General features: G+C 35.3%; 1 protein-coding gene across 1 annotated transcript in view; it reads right to left on the reverse strand.

Moving 5' to 3' along the window:
• Positions 1 to 14,206, reverse strand: part of LOC129806728 (dynein axonemal heavy chain 7) — a 23,538-nt gene extending 9,332 nt beyond the window's left edge. Inside the window, exons 1-8 of the mRNA XM_055855500.1 lie at positions 13,889 to 14,206; positions 13,395 to 13,628; positions 12,347 to 13,338; positions 11,984 to 12,278; positions 11,377 to 11,789; positions 8,716 to 9,001; positions 5,067 to 8,657; positions 1,031 to 2,704 (exon numbers count right to left, since the gene is read on the reverse strand). Coding sequence (XP_055711475.1) covers positions 1,031 to 2,704; positions 5,067 to 8,657; positions 8,716 to 9,001; positions 11,377 to 11,789; positions 11,984 to 12,278; positions 12,347 to 13,338; positions 13,395 to 13,628; positions 13,889 to 14,191 — 7,788 coding nt within the window. The 5' untranslated portion in view covers positions 14,192 to 14,206. The remainder of the gene's footprint in view (positions 1 to 1,030; positions 2,705 to 5,066; positions 8,658 to 8,715; positions 9,002 to 11,376; positions 11,790 to 11,983; positions 12,279 to 12,346; positions 13,339 to 13,394; positions 13,629 to 13,888) is intronic.
• Positions 14,207 to 14,606: the final 400 nt, after the last annotated feature.

The raw sequence follows: 14,606 nt of genomic DNA on the forward strand, positions 1-14,606 counted from the left end.
TGGTCAGTAAAAAATTAAGAGTGGTCAGTAAAATATAAAAATTGGTCAGTAAAAAATTAAGAGTGGTCAGTAAAAAATGAAATGTGGTCAGCAAAAAATTAAGTGGTCAGCAAAAAATTAAAAGTGGTCAGTAAAAAATAAAAATTGGTCAGTAAAAAATTAAGAGTGGTCAGTAAAAAATGAAATGTGGTCAGCAAAAAATTAAGTGGTCAGTAAAAAATAAAAATTGGTCAGTAAAAAATTATAAACGAGCAGTAAAAAATAAAAATTGGTCAGTAAAAAATTAAAATTGAACAGTAAAAAATTAAATATGGTCAGTAAAAAATTAAGAGTGGTCTGTAAAAAATGAAATGTGATCAGTACAATAGCCGTACTCACTATGGCGCTGTTATCTTGTAATATCGTTATCTCGTTATCTCGTTATGTTCTCGTAATGTATTTTATAAATGAAAAATTATAACAAGATAACAGATTACGGAGATTACGAGATAACAACGCCATAGTGAGTACGGCTAATATAAAATCTGATCAGTAAAAAATTAAAAAAAGTGGTCAGCAAAAAATTAAAAATGGTTAGTAAATTATGAAATGTGGTCAGTAAAAAATTAAAATATGAGCAGTGAGAAATAAAAATTAAAATCAAAAATCATAAAAATGCTCAGTAAAAACTAAAATGTGGTTAGTAAAAAATAAAGAGAAATATAAATGATCAGTAAAAAGTTAAAAGTGGTCAGCAAGCTCATTTTTAATTTTTTACTGACCACTTTTTATTTTTTACTGACCACTTTTTGTTTTCTACTGATCATCTTTTACTTTTTACAGATCATGTTTTATTTTTTACTGACCACTTTTTACTTTTCACTGATCATGTTTTATTTTTCTGCTGACCGCTTTTATAATTTTTTACTGATTTTTTTAAACTTTTTACTGTTCTTTTTTATTTTTTACTGATCATTTCGAACTTTTTGCTGCCCAAATTTGACTTTTTACTGTTCGTTTAATTAATGCCATATCATAGTAATATATTTACATTGTATATGGCTTCTGCTTCAATAAGAGCTTGCTTCCGGGGTTCAAGGCTCTCAAGAACTCTCCCGTAGTTAGCTACAGCAAGGACCCACTTAAAGAGGATTTCGCAGGTCATAGAAACTGACTTTACTTTTTCCATGTCAAAGGTCAAAACAGGTCTCTGCTGAAAAACTTCCATAATTCGCGGAGTTACGCTGTTCTTATCAAATTGGATAAGACTGTCTAGGAAAGAAGGATCAGCCAAGAGACGCTTTGATGGGGACCAATAATCATCATTCTGTCCGGGAACTTTATCAGGTTTAATGTCACGAAGAATACAAATCCCTTCTAGGACAATCTTAATTGCAGCTGGAGGATTTTTCATGGATTTAACGATAAGGATATCCGCAGGTGTAAGAGTAGTTAATGAATCAATAGCTGATTCAACATCCGGAAGTACTTCTCCAAGTCTAGTACTGCATTCTTCCTTGATCTTAGCTACAGCATTTGCTTTCTCTGCCGTGATTGCTTCATCTCGTTTAATATGTTCCTTCTGAATAACCAATCTCTCAAATTCCGCCTGTACCTTAACTGCCTGCTCAGCTACAATATCCGAAGTTGTTTTGAGCTTTGGTTCTAGCACTTCAAGTTGATCCTGAATAATCTTTATTTGTTCTGCTGCATTTGTTAATTGCTCAATTCCTGCAAGGTACTTATTGCGCTTATCAGTCAGTCGAGTCCTTTTATTCTGTAGCATTGTCTTGAAGTTCTGAATGAGTTCTATGTAAATAATTGGGGTAATATAATTACGACGTTGAAGACGCAGAAACATTTCTTGAGATACCGATTTTGTGCTGTTGTGGAAGAAGATGAAGGTATCAATGTAGTTGGTACGAATAGCAACATCTTGAATAATTGATGTAAGATATCTTGAAGCTACAGATACCAAGGCATCTTCTGGCCACTCCTGAAACCAATTGACTGTACAGCAATTGACCACGGATGGAAATTTTCGGATCCTAGTGCGTAGGGTTGGTCCTTCGGGAGACATACAGAGAACAATATGAAGTTGTTCTCTGACCACACGGACGAAGTAGTTAAAGAGAGCTACAGGAGTTCCATCTGTCTGAAGACTCTTTTCTTTCTGACTGTCTATTTGGCGCATCCTTTCAATGAGCTCCTCCTTATCATCAGTCGAGAAGATATTGGGTACTTCGCCACAGATTAAAAGATTATTGATCTCTTCTAGGAAAGATTCTTCCTTTATCTGTTTGTCTGTTACGAGAAACACCCCATGTAATTCATTTGTAGAGATTCGTTTGAGAATATTTTTAATATCAAGCCTCCATTCGTCTTTATCGTATTTTTTCGTGATTTCCACTTGAAAAAGTTCATAATCCATTATGTGAGATGCCAAGCGCGAGAGACTCTGTCTACCTGAACCATCCACTCCGATAAGGAGGGCATGACTCCGTGGTTGCTTTAGAATCCGACAGATTCTCGAGAGATGCTCAATAGCAAAACGGAAGAGAATTAGATCCATGGGTTTCTTTGACATGTTGTTGAATTCCACTTGATAGGCTTCTACAACATTGGTCAACTCATCAATATCCTGAACTTCAATGTAGTTTTTGGTGTCAGCTTTGGGATTGGTAAAATCGCAATAGATTAACTTTCTCATGTCGTTCTCATGAAGCTGTGAAAACGGAAATTTTTATGAATTAATAAAAGGAACTTTTCCGGTATTTCTTTCAGTAGTAATAAGTAGTAATATTCTTCGATCACAAGAATAGGGTTCATCCCTCTTACAATTGTGATAAAGAGAAAAAGAAAAACAAGTAAAAATATAGCAACAAAAAAAAAAAAGAAAAACAAAAGAAGGATTTACAATAGTATAAGAAAAGGTAAATGAAAATTAAATAAGGAAAAAAAATCTAATAAGTGCTTCCTTAAGATTCAGCCTGAAAAAAGCGTCGGATGCTATCTGCAGACCGACGAAGATCACTTGGAACGGAGTTAAAGTTAACTACGCCCTTTACAAATAATGACCGGTAAAGACAGTCACTCCTGAACTTAGGCACTATGAGTCCTTGAACCCTGGCCGAGCACCCCCTAACCCAGAAGACTCGATAGATACTGAGGACACCCAAATTAACAAATTAAATAGAAAGAGCACAGCTCTTAAGTATAAGTGTGAAGTAAGGTCACAGCCAATAAATACATTTCTATGGGGAGTGATATGGTCCCGGCAATTTAAGCCACAGATTCTGACCAGGGGCGTAACAACGGGGAGGGGCAAAAGTATATTGCCCCCCCTAACCTGCCTCTGTCCCCCTCCCCCCGAGAAGGCCAATCTCTGTTTCAAAATTTGCTAAAATTGTCCATTGTTCTTCTGCAAAATCAAAACTCGGTAAAATATTGCCACCTTTTTGTGACATATTAAGAAAAACGTACTAATTATTTGTTATTCATGTATTGATCTTTAAAAATAATATACTATTTTTCAAGTTTCAGAGCAATATATCAATAAAAATTAATAAAATTATAAGTTTATGAATTCGAGGGCGCCTTTGTAAAATATATGCAAAACAAAACTTTTTCGAATTTGCCTCTGTGGTTAAAGACTTCTTATAAATGTAAAAGGCCTCTACCCATTATTGGGAGCAATTTTCCTCAAAAATCGCATTTTTGACAGAATTTTTACGTTTCTTTACAGCACTGCAGGCACTTTCCTTCAAAAACGCATTTTTTAATGAAAGAAATGTTTAGGGTTTATAAGGAACAATTTTCATAGAAAGCTGTTCTCTTAAGAGATTTTTTGTACATTTCTTCCTAGAGGAAATACCGTCAATTTCTTAAAATAAAACAATTTTTGACATAAATTACTTCCAGTGTAGATACCTTAAGAAACAGTTTCTTGGCTGATCGATTTTCTTTCAAAACCATTCAAAGAAATATTTATTAAACGATTTAAGTAAAAAAACGTATCGTTAATTTAACAATTGCGTTTTAATTAAATAAAAGTTATACAAATTTTAATTTTAATAATAATAATAATATATATTTTATTCACAAAACTAGGATCATCCCTTTTACAATTGTGAAAAAAAATTAAAAAAGGAACCAAATGAGAAAAAAATTAAAAAAAGAAGAAGTTAACAAATTAAATTTAAGTACGAAAAAAAGAAAAAAAAGTATAGAAAAATAAAAGAAAAAGAAAGTAAAGAAAGTAAAGAAGTTCTCAGGCTTCGTCTTTGAAGAAATTTAATTTAATTTTAATTTTATCAGAATAACTCGATCTGTCAAGTTTTTTTCTTCATCATCGTAAGAATCAAATACCATAATTTCTGCTTATATTTACTCTCAAAAAATTTGATATATATTTTTTAAATGTAAATCAAAACTCTATAAAAGATTCATTAATTGATTTTAACTTTGAGTAGTACAATAAAAAAATCAAGAAAAACACATTTTTGCAATCTGAAACCAGGATCAACCCTTAAACATTTATGAAGCCTCTTGGTTTCGTTGTTTTTATTAAAAACGATTTTTGAAAACTTATGTGTAATAAAAATGATAGTATTTTCAAAAATACAGAGACGAAAGCCAAAGACTGTCGAGTAAATTTGCATGCACTTGAGCAAACATAAAAAATTTTGAAACACGTGATTTCAAGTTTTTTTTTCTAGTTTTTCTTGGTTTAACCCTTTAAGGACGAGAAGGTCATAAATCGAGGATCAGAAAAAATCATTTTTTCTTACTTCTTAGAGCAAAATACAGCTTTAGAAAGCCGTAGGAAAAATTTCATTTTTGGGTCACGGGTGACCCAATCGTCCTTAAAGGGTTAAATATGAAACAAACTTTTGAAAATCAAAAATTATTTTAATTTTTCTTCATATAAGAATTACCAGATACACATTTCACATTAATTAGGGAGTGCTGCGACAAAACGTTCTAGTGAAGTACTTTAGACAGACATTTATTTTAAAAATGAGAAGTAGAAAAAAAATACGCCTCAAATATTGAACTCAAGTATTGAATCTTGGCCTTTTACTTACCGTATCACCAAATTCACTGAATCTCTGAAGAAGTTCCGCAGCTGTTGTCTTCAAGCACGTTTCAGTAACTTCGCATAAACTGTCGAATAACCACTTTCTATCTTCAATGTCTACGAGACGATCACCGTAGATTCTGAGAACTTCATGAACCCAAAGTCTCCTCATACCACTGAGGTCTTCAATGGCTTCTGGGACTGACAGTAGCACTCCCTGCACGACCCTCGCGAAGTCTCTGAGATTGAAAATGTAGTGTGGTCTCTTGGGAGTTGGTAAAAGTCGTACTTTTACTTTATTGTATATCTCCAGGGTAGACAGGACAATTTCTTCGATACAGGGATCAAATTCTTTAGAGAATCCTCTAGTATCCAAGTGCCACAGGACAATCTTGCTAAAAATAGCCTTTAGGGTGTCATCAACAAAATTATCAATTGCAATGGTGTTGAAGTGCCTCGTAAATCTGGGTGTGATTATATTTCCTACTCCTCTTGATCCCATTGCGCAAAGGAGTTGAATATCAATAAGTTTTATTGGTACATTTTCTGTCTGATCATACCACATCCGATGATCCATCCACATTCGTAACAGTTCAATAGGCGGCTGAGCACCACATTTTTCTTTAATTGGCATGGACAGGTCATCAATAAAGATGATGCATTTCTTACCAAGTGGGGGTCCAAAGACTCCCTTTCTTCGCTTGTCCAGTTTTGACATGATAATCTCCTGGGTTTGACTGGCTGTGGTGAGGTCAGAAAAGCAAAGAAATTGGTGCTTGAAGAGATTTCCATTGAGTTTCTTATTTAGAAATTCCAACGTATAAACACTCTTGCCCGTTCCTGTATGTCCAACTAAGAGAATTTGTTTGGAGTGACTCGTCAGAAGATCCAAAAGTGCCCAAATCCTAATGGTTTCTGCCGTGCTAATGATTATTTGATTGACTGGCATATCTCGAGGAATTGGAGGAGCTTGAGCTATTTCATCCGACCAGAGCTTCCACTTACCCTTGCCCTCCTTTATATACCTGTAGTCAAAGACACTCTCTGCCTTGGGAATGGGAAAGATGTAGGCTCTAGCCAAGTCTCCTACTTTCAAATCATCTGGAATACCAAAAGTTTCATATAGATCTGGTGGGAATTTTTTCTCAAGCAGTCCACGAAAGAGAATTGAAAACTTCTCACGACTTGATGTATCCAGTGATCCTCCAATTGCCCAGACACATGAAAAGAAGAAAATCCCTTCCATTTGAGCTCTAATATCAAATTCTGAGAGACTATCGACATGTTTCTTATCTGCGTAATCTTTTAGGAAGCAATCAAAAAGATTTGTTACAGAGACGAGAATATTGGCATCCTGGGTGTGAATCATCTCATGAATACCAGGTTGACGGATAAACCAAAGAAGTAGGGGACAGAATCTCATGAAGAGATCACGTATATCATTTTTCTGATTTAAATTGAGGGTCTCTGGAAGAGTGTTTTCCCATGCCGTCAACAGAGGTTTCCATCCAAGATGCTCAGGTTCTAGGTAGACAATCCCACAGCGAGAGATTGTAGCTGGAGAAGCTGCTTTGAGGTCTTCAGTCTCGAAGATGAATCGAACTGATGGTTTGAAATGAATAATCTCCCCAGAAACTAGGCAGAGTTTCCTGTTGTCGTCTAGCACAGTGTTCAGATTGTCCATCCAAGAGGTGTCTATGGGTCCATCAAATACTATCCATTTCATGTTGTTTGATCGAGATCCTGTGAATTTTCGATAGTAATGAGAGAAAATTCCATCTGACCATTCAAAAGTCTGCACATCGAATGTCCCATAGAATTTATCAAAGGTTATAGCTTTGGGATTGATCACTACATATTCCAATTTGTCGTTGATAATCTCATCATTTTCAGATGTTCTTAAAGCTTCAGCTAACATCCGATATTTTGTGGTTTTCCCTCCAAATGGTCCCCCAGTTATAACTATTCCGGGAACCACATCTAACATTCTTAAAATCTGGAGACTTTTCTCCAAGGAATGCTCAGTAAAAACTTTGTTATTTTTCTCAAAGACCTTCTCCAAGATGTCTTTCATCTTTTCTTCGGATTCTAAGAGAGTAGATGTTGCTTCTTGTCCAGGGAACAGATCACCAAGAATTTCTTCAAAAATCTGCAAATCCACATCTCTAAATTTTGGAATGCATACCAATCTGATAGTGTCTAGGATTAATTTGTCTTCATTGAAGTCTCCAAGAGATTTTTTCTTATCTTTTACCACATTTAGGATTGTCTTGATGGTTCTCAAGCCAAAGTCATAGTGCGAAACCTTTGTTAACAATTCCTTCGACAATTCAAAGAGCTTTATGATTTTTGTGGAGAGAGATTTGCCCTCCCGGAATCCAAAAGCGTATAATTCCACTTCAATTATCATTCGACTATGAGGATTAGTGAACGAAATAGGTCTGAAAAGGACTTTCATGGAATCAGGTAGATCAGTAGATGTCCTTTGGGGTCGAATAAGAGTTGCAAATATTGCACAAGTGGGATTGAGATTAAGTTGGGTCCCTTCAAAAGTTACCGTTGAAGATTTAGCAGAAATACTACGCTGCAAAGTTAGGATTTGTTGAGATACCACGGAGATTATCTTCATTGCGACACTGTTGAAGTTCTTGAAGCAGCACCATGAACCACATGAGGCAAGTCCTTTGAAAAACTTGCCAAAGGTTACAAAATCAAGGTTTCTGGAGCAATTGAAGATAATACATTGTTTCCCTACAGCTCTTGCTAGATCCTTGACAGTCTCTGTTTTTCCCATGGACGTTGGACCTTCGAAACTGCATCCAAAATTGTATTGGAGAGCTACAAAAGTTGATCTCCAGCATCGGTCAGTTTGTGGAGTAATTACGAGTCTCATGGTGTTTCCCAAATATTCATGTCCATAATGTAGGGTTGTATCTAGTGTCTTGAGACACAAATCTTGTGTCCAGTAATACCTCATTTGAGATATCCATTCAAAATCTTTAGCACTGGAAATTTTCTCTTTCTGCAGATTGGATATTATGTCTCTGCTGTGAATGTATGAGATGATCATGGAAATTAAAGTAAATCTATGACGTTCTGCAGGCACTTCTTTTAAAGACTGAGACATTTTTTCAATGCTATCCACCCATTTTTCCACCAAAGTCATTAGATCCTTTCCCAGATTTTTTTCCACAGTGTGTGTCCAGAAGATCTTTGAAACATTCATCACTGCCTGCTCTGGCCACTTTAGAATCCAAGAATCTCTGTTGCATTTCTTGTAATCACTGTATGCACCCTGCAGCGATTTCAGAACAGTTTTCTTCATAACTTCTTCCAATTCTGTGAGCCACTTCTCAACCTGTCCCCGAGATTTAGCTGTTGCTATCACCTCGATCAAATCAATAGCTTCCCCATGTTGAGAATTCATTGTGGTGACATCAAGCTCTTCGGTGAATGTTAATGATGCTATGCCTTCGAAGCATTTCTTCAAGTGATTCTGAACCATAGTTGGATCTTTTGTCTCTGACAGAATCTCCAGCAATTCTTCATTGGAGAGGAAGAAAAATCGTGGAAAGTGAAGCCTCTTCTTTTCGAGGTACTGCAAATGAACGGGAATTGTTACAGATTTTAAAATTGAAAATTAATAAAGTTCTTACAGCGTTGAGTCCTTTCTGAATGACTTCTAGGAGATTGAAAGCCTTTTTGAGCCTGTCTGACATTTTCTCAATTTCTACAACGGCCATTACTTTAGTATCAATAGCAACCTGTTTCATGAGATCCTTCCAAATCTTGTCAACAGCACTGAATCGTCTGCCTTCTTCTGGCATGTGTTGTTGGATGTCCGGACTGGAAAATATGGGTTCTAGGTACATCCAATTGCTCTGGACTTTGAGCCAACTATCGAGAATATCTTGAAGAAGAACCAGAGTGGTTTCCCAGGCCCTGCAAAAGGATATTTTTGTTAGTTAAGAAGGCTGACTAGGATGTAAAAAAGGGGATCATGGAGGATCTTTGCCCCCACACGATATTCGACCAATTTAAAGAAAATAATAGAGCGATGTGGGGGATGTGGGGCTATATTGAGCAGTTGGGCTTTAGGATGATTAACTAACGGATGGAGCATTTTAATTCAAAAATGGTATATGTTTCTTAAATTCTTTATAATTTTTAAGTCTTAGATCCCACAAAAATAAATATAACACAAAATGGTAGGCACATGTACAGAGAATATTTTTTTATTGAATTTAAAATGTTACTGGTGTTAGAAATAGAAAATTTGTCAGAAATATTCAAAAAATTGCGAATTTTACGTCTTTTTCATATAGGTTTTAGGAACTGTTATCCTCGTGCAATCATTATAAATTTTGCGCCAATAACATTACATTAGATAATCTTTCATTTGGTAAACGTTTTAAAATGATTGCATTTGGTTTTATACTACTAAAATTAAAAAAATCACTTGTACGTAAAATGTATGAGAATGCTCCGCCCTGGTTGGGCTACGTTGATATACGACTTTTTCGAATATTTCTAAAAGGAATCTGAGCCTTATATTTAATTTAGTTACACATATGTTTCGTAGACCTAAATTACAAAACCGTTAAGTACAGTTTACTTTAGAAATATGTGAAGAAATCGTATATCGGTGTAGTCTCATAGTTCAAAGTAGTCCCACGTCCCCTTAACAAGAACACTAATATTTCGCTCATCTTAAGGGTACTTTCACCCGAAAAAGCACCTTTTATTAACTTTTAAAAAGTCTTTTGTTGAATTTTACGAGTTTTCCAAAAAAAACCAAAATCATCCATTTTGGATTAGTTGAAATGGATCAATTGATTCCATTTCGATTCGAATTATGGAGAAATTTTTGTGAAAGAAACGTTGCAAAATCTAATTTTAAAGACATTGAATAGATTTTTAGGTGAGCTTTGAGGAAGCCCTTGATCAACTTTTTTCAAAGAACGTTGTAATTTCGACGTAGAAGAGCTTTTAGAGAATTTTTCCAGATCTACCCAAAATAATGCAAAACCGATTGAAGTTTTTAGTGCATTTTTGAACAAAAGTTTTCAAAAAACAAGGCTTTTGAGACTCGTGAAGGACATTTCGTCTCCTCAAAATGAAACTGTTCTAACTGCATTTTCTTTGTATCTACAATCGTAGCAAACGCCGTTTCATGATGCGTTATTAGCAACAAATGCTTATACAAATTAAATGCACTTAGGACAGTTTCATTTTGAGCAGACGATTTTCCATTCATTTTTTGGCAGATTTCCCGGCATTTTATTCATTGAAAAGCATTTTTTATCTTCTTAACCGACTTACGAAATCTGTCAAGGTTTAACTTATAGAACAGTTTTTCTTTGTCGGAACTTTCGCAATTTGTTTTGTTAGAAAACTTCGAAAAGAAGTTTCGAATGAAAATTAGGATAAGTGTGCCAAATTCGGGCTGGATTGCAATTCCGGCCACTTTGTTCCTCGAATGTCGATGAATTTTAGTTTTTGCGTACTCCAGAGATTATACAATGCAAAAAATAACAAAAATGTCGTTTCGACAAACGAGATAATGTGAAAAAGACACTGGAAAAATTCTGGGAAGGCAAGAAACTTTAAGAATGAAGGTGGCCGAAATAGACCACCAAAACTGTGTCTACATTTTTATTTATTTTAAAATAGAATAAGAATGATTTGAGTGAAAATGAAGATGATAAACTGCGTATAAAGTCCCAAGTAACACTCCTTAACACCCCGATCCAGATTCATGAGAACGTTTTTGAGACCTTGTCTAAATCTGTCAAAGTCATCAAAATCAGTCCAGAAATGGTACAAGAAATAGAATCCCCTCAAAGAACAGTTCCTATAAGTGACTTTTTTTTCCAAAATAGGGGGAAGTGAGGCACATTTAAAAGTGGGGCACCTTTGAAATTGGGATTTTTCTCCTATATGTTTAAGTGGAATTAAGCCATATCATAATGTAATTTAGCTTTTCAATATATTTGTGCACCTAAATTATATGACTAGAAAAATTCCAACTTCAAAGGTGCTCCGCTTTCAAAGGTGCCCCACTTCCCCCTATCTAAATATTTTAAGTTCTAAATAATGGATTTTATTGACTTTTTTAAAAAAGCTCAAGTTCAAAGTTGATTCTTTGTGTTCTTTGTTGGTTATTTGTGTTCAAAAAAACGTTTATTTGTAGTATAATTCTGCAAAAGTATTATATTCTGAAAAACCAATTGATATTTTAAATTTAGCCCCCCTCTTACTAAAATTCTAGCTATGCCCTTGAAGGTTAAATCAGTTCAAACTTGCTTCAGACTTACAAGATTTCCTTGGCGAAGGGTTTAATGTAGGGAGAATTCTTCATGGTTTGAGTTTTTATAATGTGATCGTCTAGTAGAATTTGAATGTCATCAATGGCTAGGAGAATGAAAGTTCCTGAATCTCTGTATGGATTGATTGTGAATGCCATATCTGTCCATTCATCTACCATTTTCGTCATTGCCTTCTCTAAGTTATTCTCCTTCGTTGCACTTTCGGAGATCACTTGGAACTTGGAGATGTAGTCATCTAGGCCATATTCTATAATTCTCTCGAGAGTTAAATCAGGGGAGATCTTAATGGGAAATCCTATAATTTCCGATACTTGTTCCCAATGCCTCTCTTTCATGCCAGAATTTCCCAGTGTTCTCACAATGGGCATGTGAGTCTTGAACTCATCTACAACATCTTTGATCTAGGAATAGAAAAAAAAACAATTGGAAACATTCAAAGTAGGGGGAAAGGGGTCACTTTTGAATCAGGACAGCTTTGAAATTGAGCTTTTTTCTGGACCTTCTTCCATTTAAGAATAGGAGGAAAAAGCCCATTTTCAAAGCTGCCCTAATTCAAAGGTATCCTACTTCCCCCTAAGGACATCAAAAGACTTACATCAAGGGTCAATTTCTGGGTGTTAGGACTATCTACAAATAGTTTTTCTAGCATAATGATAGTCTTGTAGATTACAGCCACATCGCTATCTATATCAGATGGTTCAAATGTTCCTACTTGTGTATGCATCCAAACCTCGTACTTGTCCATAAAGTCTTGACCAGCATCGAACAAGTTCTTATGCGGTACCAATTTCTCGTATGTAGCATTTCTCAGTGGAAACTCAGATTCTTCCCACATGTACGATCTTTCCTCTTCGTTGATCTGATTAATCTTTTCTTGAGCATTTATCAATCTGCAATACAAAAGTGCAATTTATGATTTTTTTCTACTAGATTTTCTATAACTTCTTTTTGTAATTACTTATTGTCCAGAAGAGTTGCCTTTCTCTTGTACTTAGCCAGATGTTTAATATCCCCCCAATTCTCATAGTCTTGAACCTGTTCCCAGTAGACCTCTAAATCTCTTCTGAAAGTCTCAATTCTCCGTCGAAGGCTCTCTTGATACTCCAAAGTCTTCTCAGTAATTATTTGCTTATGTTCTTTGAAGACACTAGGCATCTTGAGATACCATTGGAATGTCAAGCTGTTTTGCTTGATTTCAAGCGGTGTAAAAATTGTATGATCAAAAAGCCAAAGAAGTTCCTTCATATTCTGCCTGAGTTTCTGTTCCATCTCTGGAATTTTATTCTCTTCTGTTTCTTGGACATATTTTTTCAGTTCCATCAATTCTCGTGTATCTTTGGGAATTTTTCTGGCTTTAATCGAAATACTTTCGTACTCTTTGGCAAAATTCGAAATCTCTGTTTGCTGCTGTGCTGTGAGATTTGTGATAAGTTCATTCTGCATGAATCTGGCCAATCTTTCGAGGGTTTCAATGAGTCCCTCCCGATGGAATTCATAAAGTCCCAGAATTATGACACCACTTATGTTTCGGGTAATGGAGCCTTCGATTTCTTTGAAATGTAGAATTTGCTCGCAGTATTCCTCAAATTTTGGCTTTCGTCCAATAAATTGTTCAATCTGCTCTGAGGCCAGTCCATTCATCAATGTGATGTACTCGTCAAAATCCTGCATTCGCAATTCTGGACCTATCCGCTGATCCTCCAACACTCTGAGAATCTTACTGCGACAGTCATCTAAAGCAGCCTCAGAAATAATTGGTTGAAGACAGGGGTTTGATGAGAAATCCGGAAGATCGAAGAGGCTTTCAATCCTTGGGAATGCCTTTACTGTCTTTATAATGTAGTCAATAACTCTCAGAATTTCAGCTTCGATCTTGAAAAAACTAGGATTGAAGACCAGAGTATCTTCTTCCTCTAGCAAGATGGTCAAATTGAACCTCTTGTTAGAAACCTGAAAATCAAAGTTATGGAATAGAATGTTCTTTAAAAAAAAGATATTTCTCTTACATTTAGGTCACAAATATAGTGGCAATAAATGTTGAGGCTATTGACACAGACATCTTGAAGATTTTGCTCCATTATTGTGGCTGTAGCATTGAAGAATTTTCTAGTTAGACGCTTTTTATCGAACTTGGGAACTATATTCTTCTTAACACCTCTTACGATGATCCCTTTGATTAGATTGTACCAATCATTCTTGAGAATATTCTTAGTTTCATCAATTTGTCGCAAAACTGTCGCCTAGAATTAATTCAGAAATTCTTTCATAACTTCATTGTATACTTAATCTTTCCAATTTGCATTTTATAAGTCCCTCCTGGAAAATCTTGGAACGAAAGTTTTGTAAATCTCTCACGAAGTTTTCCCACTTTCTTGCACAAACTTTAAAGAATTATTTTTAACTTATTTTGATTTTAATAAACAATGCTCTTGTTGAAAGGCTATAGAGGATTTTCTTTCAGATTGTGTAGATGATTTAAAAAAAAAACTACTTAACTTACCGTAAACTCGAGTAAATCATAGGGTTTGTCGTGTGCCATCAATTTGTCTAAGTCGACAAAGGAAAGCTTCTGAAAGTTTGTGTGCCAGAGCTCTAATATTTGGGACATGCATGGATTCACGGTAAATAGGGATTTCATGAGTTTTGCACGATTTTCAGCAAAATGATGCTCACAATTGGTCTGGATTCTGGAGGATTTGGATGCCCAATTGGATTTTTCTTCAGTCAATGAATCAGGCAAGGAATCATGAAGTACGTAGTTAATCACAGATTTCTTCATGGCCATAAAATATTCATTTTTCATCTCCTCAATTATCCCATCAAGAATATCAACATATTTAGCTAGACGTTTTGGGATTAGACAGAGGATTCGCGATAAAACTTTTTTGTCCAGTGCTGCAATGTGAATGGTATCTATGCCATGCTGAATGTAGTGATAGAACCGAAAAAATTCTTCATCCTTTGTCGAAGGAAAGCCACCTTTTATCTCATGGGATTTTCCCCTTGTTATCAATTCAAGAATTCTCAGTCGAAATTTCTCACGCTGAATCCTTAGGGCTGTATAGGATTTTTCTGCTTGAAAGAAAGTTGAATTTTTCAAAGGAGATTTTTTTCATAGATTATTTTCCTATCCGTCTACTTACTCTTTTCATACTTTACAGACAATTTAGACCTTGTGCTTTTGATGGATTTAAGATGAGTGAGATCCTTCTGGGGCA

Source organism: Phlebotomus papatasi, chromosome 3, assembly GCF_024763615.1.
Source record: "Phlebotomus papatasi isolate M1 chromosome 3, Ppap_2.1, whole genome shotgun sequence".
Taxonomy (NCBI): domain Eukaryota; kingdom Metazoa; phylum Arthropoda; class Insecta; order Diptera; family Psychodidae; genus Phlebotomus; species Phlebotomus papatasi.